Source organism: Mus musculus, chromosome 6, assembly GCF_000001635.26.
Source record: "Mus musculus strain C57BL/6J chromosome 6, GRCm38.p6 C57BL/6J".
In the NCBI taxonomy this organism is placed as follows: Eukaryota; Metazoa; Chordata; class Mammalia; order Rodentia; family Muridae; genus Mus; species Mus musculus.
This window is the reverse complement of record NC_000072.6, coordinates 37130600-37151751: the sequence shown is the minus strand read 5'-3', so window position 1 is coordinate 37151751 and position 21152 is coordinate 37130600. Positions and strand designations below refer to the sequence as shown.

Genomic DNA, 21152 nt, shown 5'->3' with positions numbered 1-21152 from the left:
GAGTTCAGCCATCCTATGGCTTTGTGCTTGGATTGGATAGTGTGTGTGTGTGTGTGTGTGTGTGTGTGTGTGTGTGTACTTTCCTCCTCCTTTCTTCCTATCTCACTCCCTCCTTCTTCCCTTCTCTCTCTTCCTCTTTCTCTCCCTCCCTCCTCCCCTTCCTCCTCTACCTCCTTCCCTCCCTCCCTCCCTTCCTCCCTCCTATCTTTCCTTCATTCTCTCCCTCCTATCTTTCCTTCATTCTCTCCCTTGCCCTCTTGCCACCAATAACATTTTAACCAAAGACTTTCCTATATAGTTACATATTGATACTGACTAAGTTGCCCAGGATAGCCTCAAAGTTGTTATGTAGCTCTATGCAGGCTTTGAAATTATAGTCCATCTATCTCAGCCTCTTGCTATGGAATTTTTTAAGCACTTAAATTTAGTTTGTGAGGACTCTTGAAGACCTAAAAGTAGAACCTATGGTTTCTGAATCTACAAAACCTTGGGGTTTTTGTTTGTCTGTTTTGTTTTATTTTAATGGGCAAAACTGGTTTAGCATTAATGGGAAGGACTTTGAAGGTAGAGAAGAAAACCCCTATGAACCATGGTAGAGAAAGTCCCTCAATATGGGAGGAAAACCTCTGTAAGAGAAGGATTTCCACAGAAGATTCTGTCTCCTCGTCTCTTCACTCCTCGCCCCCTTGTTTCTTGTATTATATTAGGCTATCTTAGCACCTTCAAATGTCCACTTACCTTTTCTTTTCTAAGCCAGGGTCTTGCTATGTGGCCCAGGATAGCCTTGGACTTTCTGTGTCTTCAGATCCCCCTGCCCCTGTCTCCTGAGCTAATGCCGGGGTTCCATGCCTGGGGTACCACACCTGGTCACTGTTCCTCTCATAAGAATATGGCTAGAGGGTGTGGGATGTACTTTGTCACAAGGAGCCCAAACTGAGGTTGTTAACTACCTATCTTGGAGAACATGAGGAAAGGGAACCATGACTGGACCATCTTCTTTCAAAAATTCCACCCGTCTGATGAGTCTGGGGAATTATGCAGAGCTAATGTGTTGCCTGAAGCCTGCATTGGAAAAGATGCCAGCAAGCTGGTGGTGGTAACTGCCAACTCCTGAAGACTGGTTTCTGGAACTTCCTGGGTAGGATTCCAAGAGACCCTAAAAGAAACAGAGAGAGGGGGGGGCCACCTGCTGAGATATCTGACACACTCAGTGTCCAGTGCTGGCACACACTCGTTTATTCCTGAGTGTGGAGAACTACTATTCTTGCCTAACCTCACCTGTCATTCATAGGTGGAGTCTGGATAGGTCAGTGAACATGCAAAGAGTCGCCCTGCCCTTTAGGACGCAACACATCCTTCCCTGTCTGCTCCTAACCCTTCATCTCTCTGCTGTAAGCACCTTTCCCTCCGAGGCTGTGCCTTGAGGGCATTCACAGTATCTGCTGTGTCCTTTGTGGCTTCTCCCTGCTCCTCTGACTGAGGGTGGCTGAGGAAGTGTGGGCAGTGTTTCTTGGCAGATGCAAATCAGTCTTTTCACATTGAGGGAAGCTCAGCTCAGTGGACAGGGGTGTGGTCCTCAGCCAGGAGAAGGAAATTGCTCTCAGAAGAAGGGAGTAAGCAAGCTTCCATTGGTAACCAGACTTCTGTGCTGTGCTGGGCAGTGGAGTTGCACAAGAGGGCGTTGTTTCTATTTCATCTGTGACAACTTGAATTTCTTTCTAAGTATCCTAAGTATCTCACTATTTTTTTCTCTTCCACTCTTGCCCTCCACCCTGAAAAGAAGTTGAGCTTCCAGCTTCTAGCCCTGTAGTCCTATTACAAAACAGCCTCCTTAGGCTCTCTGATTTGGGGGGAATTTGTTCCTGTCTATCCTAGTAGAGGTGTATCTCACCACAGTTGTAAAGGATATCAGATGCTAGAGACTCCCTCAGGTTGCTCCCTTACAGATTCTATCCAACAGGGGGCTGTGAGCTCTGTACAGGATTCTCATGTCCTCGTGTTCATATGTACACATGTATGCATGTCTGTCTGTATGCATTTACTATTTATTTATTTATTTATTTATTTATTTATTTATTTATTTTCTTGCTGCAGGAAAGCCATCTCCCGGACAGGCCTCCAGCATCTGGCACCTGCACATCCTCTTGGTCTTCCTGTGGCTAACGGTCCAGCGAAGGAGCCCAGAGCCACTCTGGACTGGAGCGTAGGTGTCTGGTGTTTTGTGTTTGTTTTGTCTTGTTTTGTCTTCTTCCCCAGGTTCATTTCAGTTCCATGCTGTGTTTTGCTCATCTCACCTTCAGGATTCCATGAGTCAGAACAGGTCTACTGAGAGTTGGCAGTGGTCAAGTTAGTGAGATCACTAACTGTGGGCTGGCAGCCATCCACCCGTCTGAAGCCACATGTAGGGCCATGCTGTCTCAACAATGAGCAGAATAGGGTCGCCCATGTCCTTTTCTGGTCTGGGGAGAGATTTGTGTGGGAAAGAAGGGGAGTGGTTATTTTTTTAACCTATTAAAACATAAAAATACGTATTTGTGGTGTACCATGTGGTGTTTTGACACATGTACACAGGTATAGGCATAGAGTGAAACATATCTACTCAGACATTTATCAGTTATTATGCTAGAAACCATCTAAATCCCTTTTTTTAGCCTTGTACAAAAGGGTATACTATATTATCTGGTTAATAGTATAAAGAAATACCCATTGTTTAGGGTCACTCTACTGTGACGTGGTATCTAACTATGACTTACTATCAGCTGAAGAATCTTTCTGTTGCCTATCTTCTGTCTCTCCCAGTCTCAATTCTCAGTGTAGGATAAACCTTGTAATCATTTACATACAGGTGAGATGGCAGGGTGTTCTACTTCCTGTGCCTCACTCATTTGACTACACCCAAATCTCCAACTCCATCTATTGTAAATAGCAGGATTTTTTCCTTCTGTGTGGATAAATAATGTTCCACTCTACATGTGCACCACATTCATTCTGACAGATAAGATGACATTTTATTGAACTGAAATATAGCATATAGTATCCTTAGCAAAGGTCTCGGACCATAAAAAGTAAGCTCTGATTTTCATGTTGGCCTACAAGGGTTTTGATTTGAACTACGACTTGAAAGCATGCCCGATTTCAGTGCCTGTGTATTTATGGGCAAATCTTATTTCCACAGTCTCTCAGCTTGGCAGAATTAAAATCCTCTAGAGGGACTTATTGTCAGGTATACTGTAGACACTTCCCCCATAAGCCAATGACACAGTCTGACAAATAGAAAAAGGGTTGTCCAATAGCAAATGGGATTTACCTTCAGCTTCTGGTGAGGGAGGAAGAGAAATAGTCATTTCATTTTTGATGCTCTTAAACCAAAAATTATTAGAACACTAGTTAAATATTGTCACAAATATAATATTATGCCCTGCCACTAAGTTATCTGAATGTCTCTCTGTAGCCCAGTCTGGCTCAGAATCCACACTGTGACCTGAGCAGACCCTGAGCCCCTGAGGACTGCAGACACTTGTCACCAGCTCCAGCTTCCCAACTCTTTATTAGACCTTTATCAAAATCATAACAGACCTTAGGAGTAGACTGTGTGTGTGTGTGTGTGTGTGTGTGTGTGTGTGTGTATGATATATAAATTCCATTCCTATTTTTATTTTTTAATACTTATATGAAAGACATTCATATCTTTCCAGTAACCATCATCTGTTCTAAATCAAATTGTTTGTATTTTCTTCGAACCAGGTAACTCTTACCATTTACCAGTAAATACAAGCGTGTGGACAAGTTGCGATTTGTGTGAGGTGGGCTACATGAGTGTAGAGAGGCCAGAGGTCTACCTTCTGTGTCATCCTCAGGAGTGAGGTGTTTTTTTTTTTTTTTTTTTTTTTTTTTTTTTTTTTTTGAAACTAGGTTTCTCATTGGCCTGGAACTTGCCAAGTAGACTGGGCTGGTTAGGTAGCTTGCAAGTCCCAGGTACCCACAAGTTTCTTCCTCCCAGACACTGCGATCTTCCTGTGATGAACACCTAGGGCTCCTTCCACTTCTTGACTGTTGTGAATAGTGTTTCAGTGAACAGGGCAGTACAGATGTCTCTTCCTGCTATGCAAATCAAAGGATTTACATTTCCTTTGGGTATAGATCTGGGAGTGAGAGTGTTAGGTTAGACTGTGGTTCTTTTCTCAATTGTTTTGTTTTTTTGAAGAACATTCATCATGTCCTGGCTATGCCTGCTACCATTACCACCAACCACAAACAGGGTTCCTTTTCTCAACATCCTCTGCAGTGCATGATAACTTCTACCTTTGTGATGAGAGCCACTGTTATAGAAGGAGACACTGTTCCATTACCCTGATGATTAGTGTTGTTTATTTTTTAAAATTACATCTGCTGGTCACTTATATGTCTTCTTTCAAGACATGTTGATTTAGATCTACTACCATATTTTAAGGTGGTGTATTTGTTGGCTGTTGAGTTTTCCAAGTTTTAGTACACACACACACACACACACACACACACACACACACACACACACTGGGTATTTACCTGTGTCAGATATGCATCCTGAAATACTGTCTACTCTGCAGTCTGTCCCTCTGTTGCCTGTTGTCTGTGTTGTATAGAGAAGTATTTGAGTTTTACATAAGCCTCTTTGCCTATACCCTCCTTGTTTCTTGTTCTTTTGGAGCCTCTTTAGAAAATTCGTCCCATCAAACTATCCTGAATTGTGTCTCCCACATTTCTCTAATATTTGTAGTGTCAGGTCTTATGTTTAAAGATTTGGTCTGCCTAAGTTGGTGAGAGATAGTTATCTAACAGTGTTCTCTGCTCTATCCGTTTTTATTACTGTCATTATTGCAAGGGCCATCATTTCCTTAGCTCGCGTTCTCATACCTTTGTTTAGACCAAGCTGGGGGTAGATGTGTTTTTAAAGTGTGTCTGCCATAATAGAATCTCCTATGCATTCTCACATTCTTTTTCTGCCCCTAGAAAATGCTACCATCCTTGTTTTACACCCTGGGTGGGTTTCTTGGGATCCAGGGGTGAAGAAGCCATGGTTATTTCCTTTACAGAACTAAAATTCATGGATAGAAAGGAATTAACAGTGGTATCATCACTGGTATACACAAAAAGACTCTGGTGATGACTGATGTTGGAAATAGTGAACAAATGCTTTTAGTAAACTTCCTGCCTCAGCCAGTGTTAGGCTAGCAGGCCTCATTTTCTCGTTCCTATGGAGAGGTATGCACTATAGTATTCATCCATGTGTATTTTTGGCTAATGGTGGGAGGCTAAACAAATAGGAGCTCAGGCTGGGTGTGGGATGTGATCTTTTGTTTCCCTTCCTCCTCCTCCTCCTCTTCCTCCTCCTCCTCCTCCTCCCCCTCTTCCCCTTCCTCTTCCTCCTCCTCCTCCCCCTCTTCCTCTTCCTCCTCCTCCCCCTCCCCCTCCTCCTCCTCCTTTTCCTCCCCACCCCCTGGTGATTGTGGGCACCCTGTGACAGTGATCTTGATCTGCTGAATGTCGGGTAGGACAGCAGAAGTTAGGGAACACGCCCCAGGGAGGCTTTGGTGTGGCTCTGGAACACCTATCTCCAGGCTGCTGTGATATCCGCAGACAGAAGCCCAGCAGTGAGCAGTACCCTATTGCACAAAACATTCAGGAAGGAGGAGATGGCTAGACATACTTCAGTTGACTTTTTCTGTAAGAGTTTAAATGACTCCTGCTTTAAAATGAAGGCTTTTTTTTTTTTTTTTTTTTTTTTTTTTTTTGCCAAATACACTGGGTATTAACTGGCCATTCTGTTCAGGGGACCAAATGATGAGTTCAGGAATTTCTTGACCATTTCTCTAGGACAACCCTTTCTTTTAGTTTCCCTTGGAGAAGCAGTCTGAGAACACATCTGCTACACAGCTAGCTATCAGACTGCTTTACTTTTAAAAGTCTCCCAAATAAACAGAATACCACAAAAAGACGAAATGGGAGGTGGGGGAGTGAGACATACAGAACCCTCTGGTTTGGCTTTCCAGCGCCCATAAACACACACACAGACACATACACACACAGACACACAAACACACAGACACACACACACCCCGACAGACATACACAGACACACACCCCGACAGACATACACAGACACACACAGACACACACAGACACAGACACACACACACACACACACAGAGACACACACACAGACACAGACACACACACAGACACACACACACACACACACACACACACACGGACAGGCACTCCAGTCAGTAGCCTTAGTTGAGGTCCTGGTTTCATAGAATGCTGGGTAGTGGCACTCCTGAGGGTCTTGGCCCCGTAGCACAGTGTAGAGCAGGGCTGTTGGGAGCCCCTTGTTCTTCACAGCTTCCTTGATTCTTGGGCAGAAATTCTTGCTTCCTACCTCCAGAGTTCAGGGGACTAGGCACCATGTCAACACCCCAGCTCTCTGACACCCTGACTTTACCTGTAGTTGCATTAACTCACCAACTTGAAAACAGATGGGGAAGCTGTTCAGGGTACACATAGAGATGCAGGGCAGATCCAGGTCAACATGAGTTTGAAAGCTCTGTCCCAAGGGTCCTAGTTTTTGTAGAAAGGACCCCACTCTGAATCCAGCATATGTGCCCAAGTCTCCTAGGGAACACAGTTTATTCCCTATAAAACAATGGTCCCAGGCTTTGGGAAGGGGTCTGCTCCTGAGGATCCTGAGTGCCGGCTGAGTGAGCACAGATTGGGTATTGCATAGCTTGGCTGGGAGCACAGGCCGGGAGACAGTCTTCATGCTTTGTGCGCATGTCTTTGATTAGCTTTAGGGACTCCATCTTCCCCTTCTCAGTTCCCTCCTTAGTGACACATATTCCGATGCCTGCCACCCCCACCTCTGTAGCTTATTCCTCAAAGCCCCGACCACCTCTTTGACTCGGTTTACTCAAGAGGTGTCCTGGGACTCCGGTCGGTCAGTCGCATTTTCTTTATAACGTTGTCACTATTTGTTCTTACTGCCTGTATACAGGCTGTCTCCTGATGGTGCATAAAAGTGTCCTGTCAGCCTTCAGTAAGGTGCCCCAGTCTCCTGAGGACAACAGTGACCACTGGGCCCAACCCAGCATGTAGACTGCTGTTTTCTGTACCTTCCTTCCCCCCTCTCCCTATCTCCTTCCTCTCATCTGTCTTTGTCTCTTTGTCTTTTCTCTGTCTGTCTGTCTCTCCCTCTCTCCCTGTTTCTCTCTGTCTCTGTCTCCACTCCCATCCCCAGGCAGGGATCATCTCTTATCTATGTAATGTGATACTTTTCACTTCCTTCACCGTGTGTGTGTGTGTGTGTGTGTGTGTGTGTGTGTGTGTGTGTGTGTGTGTGTGTGTGTTCCTCTGCTCATAGTGAATTAACCTACAAACAGAAACCAGTTAGTGTTTCTTGCTTAACTTCTGTGAGACCTTCAGTTAGGGCTCTGGCTACCTGAAGAGCCAGGCACCGTCTTCTGCTTGTTTTCTCTTTAAAGCAGAGAGTGCATGACAGCCCAAGGGCTGCCTTGTTACTGATGCCAGGGCATAAATTGATTGTAATGCCTCTGCTCAGTCAGTAAGAAGTGAACTTACCCTTGGAAACTGATGGGAACTCACATCATCTCTAGTTCCTGAAAAGCTTGCTAAGCATGACTCCAAATATAACCTGTTCCAGTGCCAAGTGACCCCGCCCCCACTCCCCACCCCCACCCCCCGGTCTTTCCTATTGCAGCACTGTGAGATCATACACATGGAGAGGCTTGGTCTTTCTGCTTCTAATAGTGGCCTCCCTTCACCCTCCCAGTGACAACCTGTAGAGGCCGTTCCCTCTGACACCGTGAAGATACATGTCAGCCAAACCAGTTTGGGAAGAAATAAGCTAAATTACTAGAATGGGGAGGAAGTAATGTCCAAAATAGAAACCAAAAATATTCTTGTCTCCTGGGCCGGAATCCAAGCTCTCAGTTTCGAGTGAGTTAGCCCATTTAGAAGTGTGTCAGTGCCATAGATAATATGTGTCTTCTTAAATGTCACATGCCTCCCCTGCAGAGGTGACTCAGTTTACAGTTAGAGCTCTCCTCTGTCTTTAAGACTGTAGCCAGTAACTCTGGAAGTGGGCCTTTGTTCTGTCCAAACTGTTTTATAATTATGCCTTGCCCCTTAGGCTGTCTGGAGCAAGTCCAAGCCAGTGTGGAAGAGGGGGAGGGGACAGGGCTGGGGAATCCACAGGCTCTTCCCTAAAGCTCCTGTCAATCTTAAGCTCAACATCTTTAGCTCCAATTCCCTTCCATTTCTCCACTGGATCACATCTTTCCATCCAGCATTCCCTGGGAAACAGAATTTCTGCTCAAACGAAACAACCCCCCTCCCGCCCTCTGCCCATCCACACCAACCTCTTTTTCTCTAGCTGATGACGCTAAGCACACACGTGCTTTCTCCCCAGCAGGTAGAGACAGAACAGTTGGTCCATTGCCTCACGGTTCAGTTCAGAGACAAGATTAGGGAACCAGAGTTGCTCTAAACTAGGTTATGAAATTAGGTCACTTTATCTCTACAACCTTGAATGAAAAGCTAGGAAGCAGCTGGGGCTTGTGCGTGCATGTGCGCCTGTGTGTTTGCGTGTGCCTATGCCAACATGGGTGTGCGTGCACATGCATATGTCAGTGTTTCTGCATGTCTTCTCATGCCAGGCCTGTGTTGTGTGTGAGCCTAGGAAATCTGTGCTGTGTGATCAGGTTTGGGTGTCATCGGCACAACCTGTCCTGCCTCCTGTACTTCTTCACTCTCATCCCTACTTCAAAAACGTATGATTATAAGGGGACCAATCTACTGCGATTGGCTCTTAGCCTCTGTTTTCTGAGATCAGGGTACTTTAAGATATAGCCCCGTATTAATTACCTTTATCATTTCTGCAACAACACTCCTGACAAAAGCAAACTGAGGAAGGGTTTAATCTGACTTGTGGTTTAAGAAGGGGTCCAGTCCATCATGGCAGGGAAGGCTGGCACTCGTGAGGCAGCTGGTCACACTGTGTCCACACCAGGAAGCAGAGAGAGATGAAGTCTGTGTGCAGCTCATTTTTCCTTATTTCTTCAGCCTGGGACTTCGGGCCATGGAAGGGTGCACTATCATATTGGATAGGTCTTCCTACCACAGTTAACCAATTTAGAAGCCCCCTCATAGACTAGCCCAGGGGGTTGTCTTCCAGTCAATTTGGCAACCAGTATCAACCCACCAAAACCATTTCTAAGAGAAATCCAAGTCCTTAGCTCCACAGGTCTGCAGTCAGTGTCGTGGCCCAGATGTACTGACACTGGGAAGATTATTACTTAACACTCTTTAGTGGAAAAAGTTGTGAGCCATAAATTAAATACAAATTACGTAGGGAGTCATGTGAAAACAGTAGGAAAAATGAGGGAAGCCCAGTTCAGTGCCGTGGTTTGTTTCAGCAGATCCTCTCCAATGCCATCATGCGGTATGGAAGTGAAAGGTGGCGATCATGTGATGGCTTTAGCACTTTTTTTTTCACGCTCAGTCTTTGAGCTGTAGGTTATGTGCGAATGGCACAGCTCGATTAGTGCGTTCCTTCACATTTCCATACTCAGCTGCCATCTTCCACACTGCCCCTGCGTGCGCCAGCCAGAGCAGTTGAGCACCTGCTACCAGCGCAGGTTTTCAGGCCATCCACATTTGCATTGGTTGGTTTTGCATGTATATTTGTAAAGAATATCTTATTTATAACTCCAGTTATTCTAATAAAACATTTTATAATCTTAGATCTTTTGTTTCTCTGGTTTATTTGCTTATGGTGTATATACACTACTTTTTTTTTTTGGCTTCCATTGTTGAGTCAGGGTCTCTGTAGCTCAGGCAGCCTGAAACTCATTAGGTAGCCCAGGCTAGCCTAGACAGTCCTCCTGTCTCAGTCTCCTGGGTGTTGGAATTACATATGTCTAATCTGTTTGCCCAGCTTCTACTTTTGCTCTTGATATGTCTTATTATTCAATCTGTCACACTCATCTATCTTTATCTTTTTATCTGTAACCATTACAGGATTTCTACAGAACTGCAGCAAACAGTCATATCTCTATTTGTAAATCTGTCTATCTATCTATCTATCTATCAATCTATCTATCTACCTATCTATCTATTTCTACCTACCCACATAGGGGGTCTTAAGTAAATACATCTATTGTGTAAATATGCATGAGGGGAGTCATGATGAGAGTGTGTGTGTTTAGGGAGATTTGTTTCCATATTCCAAAGGCTGGAAACAAATTCCATCTCATAGAAATAAGGTGATTGTTTTTATGTTTTCTAGAAATACACAGTTTTGAGATACATAGTATTTGAAATGTCATTTCAAGGTAGATTTGAAGAGAGGGAGCAAGAAAGATGTTCCCACTTGGGAAGGATAATCACTAAAACATGGCACCAGAAAGAAGATCTGATTAAAGAACAGTAACAGGGGAGAAAAGTGAAATAAGTTAAGGGTGCCCTGATTGGCAGGCCTGCTGGAAGGTCTAGGTTGGCAGATTGAATTTGGACTTCATTTCATGTATAACAGAGACTCGTGGAAGCATTCAGAGCCGTGGAGGAGCACAATCAGAGGTGGATTTTAAGGGAACTGGGTGTATAACAATGTAAAATTCTTCAGACTGGGTGTCAGAGTTCAAAGAAGAAACTGGGACTTGATTAGATTTGCTGTCTGGTGAATACTAAGAAACTTGGGGACAGACTCAGACATAAAAGAAAACCTAGACAAATATAAGAACAAAGAGAAGTCTGTATTCCTTGGAGATAAAGTAGGCTACTGTGAATAGGAGACGCAAATGTGTAGCGTGGTAATATAGAGATTGTTTATTTCTTACCCATGCCACAGACCAGGACTAGTCTAGGTGGTTGGATGGGAAGTAGACTCATTTTCATAGTTATTCAAGAGCAGACATTGACTTATGTTGATATTTCTTTAGGTTTGCAAAATCACCCCAAAGGTTGATCACCTCATTAGCCTCGGTGGCAGAAGCAACAGGAGATGCTTGTAGTTAGATTTAATGGTCCCTGCTTGGAACCTTAGATCCTGATCTTTTGCTTAGAGCTTGGTTTCATGGCCACCCAACTGCAAGGGAGACTAGAAAAATCACTTCTAGCTGTATGTTCAAGAAGAGTAAATGTTTTTGGCGAATGGTCAAATGACCAAGGACGGGGGATTTGAGTACTTCCAGCATTTATGGAGTGGGAAGAAGGAAAGCCAGAAAGTGAGAGCAGCATGATTAAACAAACAAAAACAAACAAAAACAAAAAACAAAACAAAACAAAAAAAAAAAAGGAGAGTTGGAAAGATGGCTCAGAGGGCAAGAGCACTGACCGCTCTTCCAGATGTCCTGAGTTCAATTCCCAGCAACCACATGGTGGCTCACAACCACCTGTAATGGAATTTGGTGCCCTCTTCTGGTGTGTCTGAAGACAGCTACAGTGTGTTCATATACATAAATAAATAAACCTTTTCTTAAAAAAAAAAAAGGAAAGAAGAGAAAAAAATTCCCATTATCTCCTTATGTACACACTATTGACATATGATGATGGGATAGAGGACAGTTTTTTAAATAATTTTACTTATAAATGAACTTATAAAAGGAGGTGAGAGGGTTCTAAATCATTTGGCTATTAAGTAGCCTATCTACTTTACAGCAATTCCTTTTTGCACAGGTGGAAAAGGAGTCAGAATTGTAGCAAGCAAGTCAACGTCATTGATCCGTCTCGTCCATTCTAATGCCGATACCACCCAGGCATCCTTTATGCAGAGTTGACTCCTCAGGACCACTTTCACTTGTGACATTAGTTGTGATTCAGGAATCTCTAAGACTATACCGTGGTTGGAGAATTCACTGGCAGACATGTATAACTCACTGAAAGCTGTTATACTCACACTCCTGGAATGTCACCATGCAAACCAGATAGATATACGAGGAGAAAAGAGGGAGTAGGGGCATGTAGTGTAGGCAAAAAAGGCATACCATCATTTTCTTGCATGATTCAAGTATGGTGAGTTTCCATGTGTTGTAATTTATGACTTCAAGCTAAAGGATGTAACATAACAGTAATTATTGCTTTCTGCCTCTCGTGGTGGGACATGACAAAATATGTGTTTACTCACGTATTCTGTGACTTTTAGTTTGTTTTTTATTTTTTTAAAAAATGTATTGATATTTGCTGATTATCAGGCAGTAAGTCAGTTGCTGTAAATTTAATGTTTTTATGAATCTTAGAACCTAGTATGAAAGGAAATGTTAATCAAAAAATTATGCCAATATGTGAATAAGTGCAAGGGAAGGTAAATAATGGGAAAGAAACATGAATTTATGACAGAAACTAACAGAAAAACTTAACATGGATCATGGGGCATTGAGAACTTTTTGAGGAAATAACTCTTGATTTGATGGTCACACTACAAATAGAAATTAGCCATATAAATTAATCCAGAGACAGGTAAAGAAATTGGAGAAAGACAAAAAACATATAGTGAACATTTTTGATGGGGATAGTTGAGCAAAGACCTGAGGGGGTGAGGGACACACAGTTCTGACATCAGACCTGAGAAGGTGAGGGACACACAGTTCTGGCATCAGACCTGAGGGGGTGAGGGACACACAGTTCTGGCATCAGACCTGAGAAAGGGAGGGACACACAGTTCTGGCATCAGACCTGAGGGGGTGAAGGAACACACAGTTCTGGCATCAGGTGTGTGCAGGGCATAAGCAAAGGCTGTAATTCAGTGGACTTGACTGGAGACCTTCCACTCTGCTTGAGAAGTTGCAAGGAGATCAGGGGACCTGGAAGTCAACTACCAGATGGGGGCATAGCAGGAGAAGAGGTAAGAAGAGTGGGAATTGAGAGATAATAACAGACAGGAAAAGAACAGAGAACAACACCCATGGAGTATGTAAGGAAAGGCTTCCATCCGCATGGACGGCTAATAAGCGGAACAACCACTTGACCAGACATATTTTGAAGCTAGATAGAAGTGGGGAAATTAAGGAGATCTGGCAAGAAAAAGTAGCCTCTTGCCCAGGAATGTGGCTGACATCTCTCTCCAACTGAATCAAGAATTTCATCATAGTGTTTACTCTGAAGGTTGCTGACAAAGAGACAATGTTCTGTTAATATGAAAATGCTACAAAACCAGGTGCTAACATCAGAGTAAATCATACTTAAGGCCTAAGAGAACATGACCCTTGAGAGTGACCTTTCTCTTTACCCAGTAGCAGATCTTCAGATTTCTATAAAATCTCACAAGAATCCTCTCCTGGAAACCTGTTGACCAGACCCAGGTTTAACCTATTAAATTGAGATCCGATGCAAGGAACCTGTGGACTTGCTCTGTAATGTTATTTATTGAAAAGTGGGGAAAGGGAAGAATAAAATCCCTTAGCAACTATTTGAGATTAAGTTGAGGGCCACCAAAATCATGTACATACACAAGATTTGGTGGCTCATGCCTGAAATCCCAGTGCTTGGGATGTTGAAGCAGGGGATATAGTATTAAGTGAATTCTTGAGCTATGTAGCATGTTTAAGGACAGCCTGAGCTACATGAGATCCTGCTTCAGAAAACCAAAACCAAACTAGAGCAGAGCAATTAAGTCATATTAATGGCTCTAGCTAAGATACTTAAACTCCAACCTCTCTCTACACCTGAGTATGTTCTATCCTCCCCCAGAGGGTCACTTGTCCAGTTAACCTCTATGCAGTAATCAGTCAAAAGTCTCTTTGTAATAAACTCTAATCCTGCTTCATGCTGGATAACTTTGAAATTCTTTACTGCAGCAAACCTCAGCTTCACCTCAGCAAAGGTCTCCAAACAGAGCTCCCTAAGCTGCCGCTGGTAACCACAGAGCATCAGAACATCTCAGACTCTCACCCCAACTGCTGCTGACACTGCATTTTGAAAAATAGATACCAGGAATGAAGACCAAAGTAGGGATACCAGTTGTGGTTAGATATTGAGATATTCTGAGCTGGAGCTGGTGGTAACAATAGAAGTGGAGAGTAGTAAACGGAGCCGCACATGCATTTTGAAATTATGATTAAATGAGATTAGCAGTAAATGAGAGAGAGAGAGAGAGAGAGAGAGAGAGAGAGAGAGAGAGAGAGAGAGAGAGAGACAGAGAGAGAGAGAGAGAGAGAGCAGAGAAGAACAGATCAGTGGAGAAAACCTAGTTCCTGCAAATATAAGGATTTGAGATGTTTACTAGGTCTTCTGGAGAGATGCTGTGGGCAGATGAGTAAGGCTCAAAGAAGAGGGTCATATTGAATAAATAATTTGGGAGTTAACAATTCCTCAATGAGTGCTACAGTCAAGAGAACTTGCAGCAATCTAAGAACTGAATGTGGATGGAAAAGAGTAAAGATGTGAGCATTGAGCTTCAGAAAACTTGAGTGTTGAAAATTTGGACATAGGAAGATCCAACAAAGCAGAGTAGGAAGAAGTAACCACAGAGGCATCAGAAAAACCAGCAGAGTAGAAGAAAGTGCCCCGAGAAGAAGGAGTGGTCTTCAGTGTTGAAGTTGCTGATGAATGTGAAAATTGAACATTGGCCATTGGATTCAGCCATGTGCAGTCATTAGGAACCTGGAAAGCAGTTGTTGGCATGTGGAGGTAGAACATCCAGAACTGGGCTCAGGAAATCATAATGATGCGTAAAGGAAGTGACACAATACAAGAATCCTCTGCTGAGCTCTCTCTAGAGGGAGAAGCAGGGAATGTGTGTCAAGAACTCAACTATTGATGAACTTAGTTGCTTTCAGCTCTTATTTTCCTGTGTTTCTATAACTATGAAGCAAGTCAGTTCTGAATTTTATTTTTTATTTCTGCAACTCCATATCATGGGGTTTTGTATATGACCAATGTCCATATTTGTACTTCTTGGTTTCATAACATTCTCTTGTGTTTTACTTCTTGTGACCATTTTTTTGTTTTCTACTGAGGAGTTTTAGATTAACCAAGTCAGGTGTATACTTACTTTTTCTTTCAGTAGAACTATTTCTTTTGGAACGTTTTCCTAAGGTAAGCATACTAATTTGAGCAGGGAATGGTTTTACTCCATCATCTCTTTAGATGTCTGTGCAGTTTGCTTTTCTGCCCATAACCTCCAGGCTTTTCCTGACAAACTCTGTATCTATGCACATTTGCTTATTGCTTTGTGTCTTTCCTTAAAATTGATGGAGATGCTTCATGCCATTTTCTATCTTACTCTTATTTTCTTTGCTTCAGATTGTACTAGACAGAGAAGAATGCAGTATCATGTTTTGGCCCACAGACTTGCTGTAGATTCTATTACCTAAAAAGCTCAAAGATGTAGGGTGAGGTCTCTTGGGTCATAAACTCCAAAGCACATTAGAGCCATCTCGAGACCATTAAAGAATTATTATATACAAGTGTCATTGAGATTTGCTTACACAGACTCTCTGAAATGACACTCGCATATTTTTTTAAAATTTTATCAGGTCATTGAGTGGATAGCTCAAGCTGAGAACCAGTGTACTAGGTGGTGGCAGGATACAGCAAAGTGCCTTGCTTTTCTCTTCCAAAAGTCCATCTCTTTTAAATGAAGTTCCCATCCAAATGAGGCTAACTAAAAGTAGTAGTCTTGCTGTGAATGATTCTGAGGCAAGACTGACCAGCAAGTCTCTGAAAGCTGTAAGTGGCATACCATTTAGCACACAGGCTGCATAAATCAGGTCTGGGTGCTTGCAATAGTTTGACTCCCAGATCCTTACCTCCTTTCTAGGGTATCTTTATGGCCCACCCAGCTTGTTACTGTCCAAGGTTTTTGACAGTTGGTCCATTGTAACAGTTTTATATTGGACTTCTCAGAATAATCACCATTTTCCCTTTCCCTGCTGGAAACATTAGTCTGTATTTCTGCTCCTCTCTTCCAAGCCTTGACCACTGTGGGCTGTTGTGTAGATGCTTCTGGAGTGAGTTGTCCTAAGATGGACTTCTAGCTTATTTGTTTGTTCTGTAAAGCTCTTTACCAAAGTCACCCTCTCTTTTCTGCTCAGGCTATTATCACAAAATAACACAGACTGGGTGGCTTAAGCCACAGACAGTGATTTCCCATCATTTTCAAGCTGAGAACTTATAGGGCCAAGGTGCTAGTGCACTGGATTCCTGGTGAGGGCCCTCTTGTCTGGCAGGTAGCTGTTTTCCTGCTGTGAACTCAGGTGGCTTTTCCTTCCTGCATGCATGTGAAGAGAGGGAACACTCCCTTGGATTCCTTCCAATAAGGATATTGATCTCATGATGAAATTTACACCTTCATGACCTGATTACTTCCCAAAGGCCCTGTCCTAATACCATTACACTGTGTTTTAGATTTTAACATACGAATTGGGAACAGGTGTATAGTTTATCCCAGAGTATCCTCCATCAAAAGATAACTGCTAGTTCTTGATTTCTGATACAGTATAAGATGAAGCAACAGGACTTTTCCTGTAAACCCAATAGGCTTAGTTTCATGTTCCTTTATGGTTAGTTGAATACAGCGTTTTCCCCAATATCCCATCTTTTCTGCAGATAAACAGAATGCGAAAATAGAACATAAAATCTTATTCTCTAAAGGGGCATATCAGAAGAAAAAAGTCATGGAATTCTATTTGCCATATTTATAAATCAGAAGACCGCCCTCCTCTCCACTGTACACTGCACAGTTATGGATAAAACGGGCTTGTAGCTCACTGCGCTGTCTCTCCACAGTAGCTCCGCGCACCATCAGATGTGTATATTTTTAGGAAGCAGACAAATTACCCTGTTTGTAAAATTTAGAATTAATTGGGTGGAAGGCCTTACCGAATTAGCAATCTGTTTGGATTAGTAGAAATGTATTGTGCTTCCAGCTCCAGAGAGGAAAGCTAAATATAAATGCATTGTCAGGCAGACTTACCTGGAGTATTTTAGTACTACCATCTCCCTTCTTAGCTAATTCACTCAGCAGAGGCAAATTTTAATCTAATTTTGGTCTCCTGTGTTATCACATCATCGGGGCAGGGTCTGGATAAACAAGACTTAAACAATGGATCCACTCAGAGTTGTTGTCTTTCCCTCATTTGTTGAAGATGTTTCAAGGTGGTGCATCCATGGATAAGGCCTTTATAGAACCCATAGCTATCTCGATTATAAAATCAAAGCTCTCAAACGCCATTCCCTTTCCTGGAATTTCCATAGGGTCAACTCCATCAGGGTCTTTGAAGACCCTGTGAAGACTATTTAAACTCCCCAGAATCACTAAGTATCTCATATTAAAAAAAAAAAATCCAGTGTCGAAGTTCCTCTCTTGATGCTGAAGAGAAAACTGAAGTGGGCGGATCTTTTCCTTACAGGAGAATGCTGTGAATGGGGAGCACCTGTGGCTGGAGACCAACGTTTCAGGGGACCTCTGCTACCTGGGGGAGGAGAACTGCCAAGTCCGATTTGCAGTGAGTATGTCCCACGATGCCCACTTAGTCTTTCCAGGAAAACAGACTCTATGTCTGTGAGCAATACGGGCGAGAGGAACGGTGTGCCCAAGTATCCCAGGATGCACTTGGAAAGGCTCCATCGTCATGACACAGAACGTGTCACTTGATTTTAAGGTTTACAGGTGTGTACCAAGTCTCCATGGCTCCAGGTTGTCACCTTTAAAGACTTTAGGGTTTCACTGGGTAGACTCCATACTAGTGTATTTGATGCTTAACACCATAGTGGTTATGGGGGTTGTTGTATCTATTGGAAGTCAGAGAGAGGGTGCCCGTAGATGAGGGACTGTCACAGATAGAGGTGTGTGGAGTGACAGGAGGCCTGTGTGAAGGTGGAGGGAGTCATCTCTCTGAAGAACAGTGGACATGGGATGGGGGTATGGGTGGTAAAGGTGGAAACAACCATGTGGGATGTGGATAAGGTTAGCCTCTTTCCACACTGAGATCTGGAGAACACAATCCCAGAAATGACTTGATAAATCAACAAACAGGTGAGTGGGGGGTGGCTTTTACTTTTTAAAACTCACTTTGTACCCCTATTTAGGGGTTTAAATTTCTCTTCAGGAGCTAGGCTTGGAAGCACATATCTAAAATCACAACAGTGAGGAGAAGGATGTAGGATGACAAATTTGAGAACAGCCTGGGCCACAGAGTCTCCTAGTTTCCTATTTCTGTTACTGTGACAGAATATGCTTTAAGGGGCAAAGATTTATTAAGTTTACAATGTCAAGTTATAGTCTACCAGTGCAGGGGAGTCATGGCAGAAACTCAAACATCTATTCATACCCACAATCAAGAGAGGAGAGAGAATGAACACATACATGCTTACTTAGCCCCTTCTCTACATTTATACTGTTTAGGATAGCCTGCTTAGGGAATGGTGCCAGTGGGCTGTAAGCATGGGAGAACTGGCCCTGTCTCTTGTCTACTGTGCAGTGGCTGTATGGTGACATCATGTAGCGAGCAATCCCTTTTACTCCCTTTTGCCCTCACTACTGTTACAGTGGACAGGAGAACTAGCCCTGTGGGTCATGAGAGCAGGAGAGCTGGTCCTGCCCCTCATCTGCTGTAGCACTCAGGATAGTGGGCCCTGCATTTCACTTGGGCAGCAGGGTAGAACTTGCCCTGATTGCAGGGATTTCTGGTAAGCTGGCTGTGGGGGCATGAGGGTGTGAGAGTGGGGCAGCTGATCAGCTCAGATAACTCTTAGGCCCAGATCCAGGGTTTTGAATTGGCCCATGGCAAATCAACTAACTGTTGGAGTTCATGAAGGGGCTGGTTCTACAGATCCAAACCTGTAGGATTTCCATGACACAGAACAACAACAGGATATCCAAGAGGAGTTCCAGTGAGGTTCCAGTATTGATAGAATAGCAGAAACCAGAGGCCTTGTGCCAGACAGACGAGCCATTGCAATGAACATTTGTAGGCAAAGAAGTGTGGACAAAAGGGTACACTGTGGGACTCACTGTGACATACTACAGCTTCGACAACAAAGTATTTTTCCTTTGTTGTGGGGAGGTTGCAAGAGAGGAGTGCAGCTATAAGGGAGTGGGGGGGGGGAATGAGTGGGATTGGAGTGCATGACATGAAATTCACAAAGAACCAATAAAAAGGTTGTTTTTTGTTTTTTGTAAATTGCATCATAGTAAGACCCTATCCCAAACAATTCAAGGGCAGATGATGTAGCTCAGTAGTAAAATACCTGCTTAGTGTGCATAAGGCCTTAGGTTTAATTCCCAGTACTGAAAAGAGAAAAGAAACCATGAGGCTGAACAGTGACCGTAAATAAGCTACAGAGAGCCTGAACGCTTTATGCTGAGAAAGTAGGCTTAATTTTTGTCTACGTTTAAAAACTTAGTCTTAGAGTGACAGGAAAGTTATAATAGAAAAAAAAAAACAAAGAAGACTTCCTTCCTATTTAAGGAAATGATGTCATAACTTACATCATACTTGACAGAGATTTTTATTTCCATTATTATGCATAAAAATGGTTTGAGCAAAATGTAAGGCATTGGGACAATAAAGGAATGTGTTTCTGTTATGAGGAAGAAGCTGAACTCTCTAAGTTTATAGAGGAATAAGGCACCAGAAGACATTGTCCTCGGGCTGCTAAGACAACCCTGTCTCAAAATCAACACCTTTCCCCCTCACCATAGCAGCTTTGATCACTGCACCCGCATGTAATTGTTTGGAAAAAGCTTTGTTGTTTCGTGGTGAGAGGTCTTTGTTTAATGGCTATAGGGAACAGCAAAAGGTCCTGGAATGGCCTAGATGAGCAGGCTGTGGTTTTGAAGTCAAGGAAACTTGGCTTCAAATCTCCGTGTGTCCACCCACCGTGTGACATTGGGGGTTCATGACCTTTCGGCTGAGGCTACCTCCTAGACAGAAAAAGAGCATAGGATTAAATTGCTTTTAATTTTGTCTCTAATTTGGATCTGTAATTAATCGTTTGCATTTCTTCTAATCTTGTTGTGAATTCAATTGATTTAAATATCAGCATTTCAAACTTTATGCATATGTAGTTTTAATTAAATTATAATTGCACGGGGTTTGATTAAATTAACCAAATCTGTGAGAAGCTCTGCTGTTTGGACTCAAATGCTATAAATAATGAATTAACATTAAGGTGTTAGATAATTGTATAAACGCTGGTCTTGGGATATCAGATAGCACGAAGTGAAAGAAATGAAGCTAGCTTTGTTGTGCATATGTGCTATGTAGATCCTTCTGTCAACGGGTAGAGTGGTTCATTATCCAGTCCTGCCCCTCTCCAAACTTCTCCCCCTGGTCCTATTCTGGGCACTCATTTTGGGACAGCTGCTTGTTATTTCTCTTGGCAAATACATGAATTAGTATGGGCACTTCATTTTCTCAGCATGCTACTAGGTAGGGACTGACCTTTGTATAGATGGTGCTGAGATTCTTCTCCCTCAGCTGCGCTAGTGTTGCAGTTACAGGTTTGCCATCAGACCCAGCTCCATACTAAACATTTCCACACTGAGCATCTCTAGCCGTCATTGTTTGGCCACCTCTACGCCAGGACAAATACAGAGCAAAAAAATGATGTCATCAGAAGATCCAGGGTAGAGCTCTGTGTCCTAGAATCCCTGTGAAGTGGAGAATTTGATGCAAGGCATAGGCAGGAATTAAAATCGGAGACAGGAGGAACAGAGCAGATGTAAAAAGAATACACTGCCAATCTATACATGAGACATGTAAGCAAAGCCACCCCAATGAAAACAGCCCCAAGGAGGTGGTCAGCCCCCATGAGCCTCTTTAGTTAGAGGAGGCTATAAAATGACCAGCTCTAGTGCTGGCTGGGTTAGAGTGAGATGGTGTCTTCTGATCACTTGGCAGGAGGGTAAAAGAGCAGTCACCACTTCACTGGCAGTACGTGGTGAAGTCGTTCAGTAGTTTCCGCCTCTTCACCCACTTCATACTGCGTTGCATAGGCCATCTTAAATGCCATGTTTGGGAGTGACATTGAAAAGTAATACAGAGGGGAGTGACGAAGTTGGTTTAGAGTATGGAACTCTGTGGTAAAGAAAAATTAGAGGGAATGTGTAGAGGAAGACCTCTTATTTCTTGAAGAGCTGCTTTGAAGGAAATTTC

General features: G+C 43.1%; 1 protein-coding gene across 18 annotated transcripts in view; it reads left to right on the top strand.

The window, feature by feature from the left end:
• Dgki (diacylglycerol kinase, iota) overlaps positions 1-21152 on the top strand; it is a 463575-nt gene that overhangs the window by 149204 nt on the left and 293219 nt on the right. For all 18 annotated transcript variants that reach the window (XM_006506259.4, XM_011241385.3, XM_006506258.4 and 15 more), the window contains exons 2-3: positions 2095-2203; positions 17403-17498. In XM_006506259.4, the coding sequence (XP_006506322.1) occupies positions 2095-2203; positions 17403-17498 (205 nt within the window). The remainder of the gene's footprint in view (positions 1-2094; positions 2204-17402; positions 17499-21152) is intronic.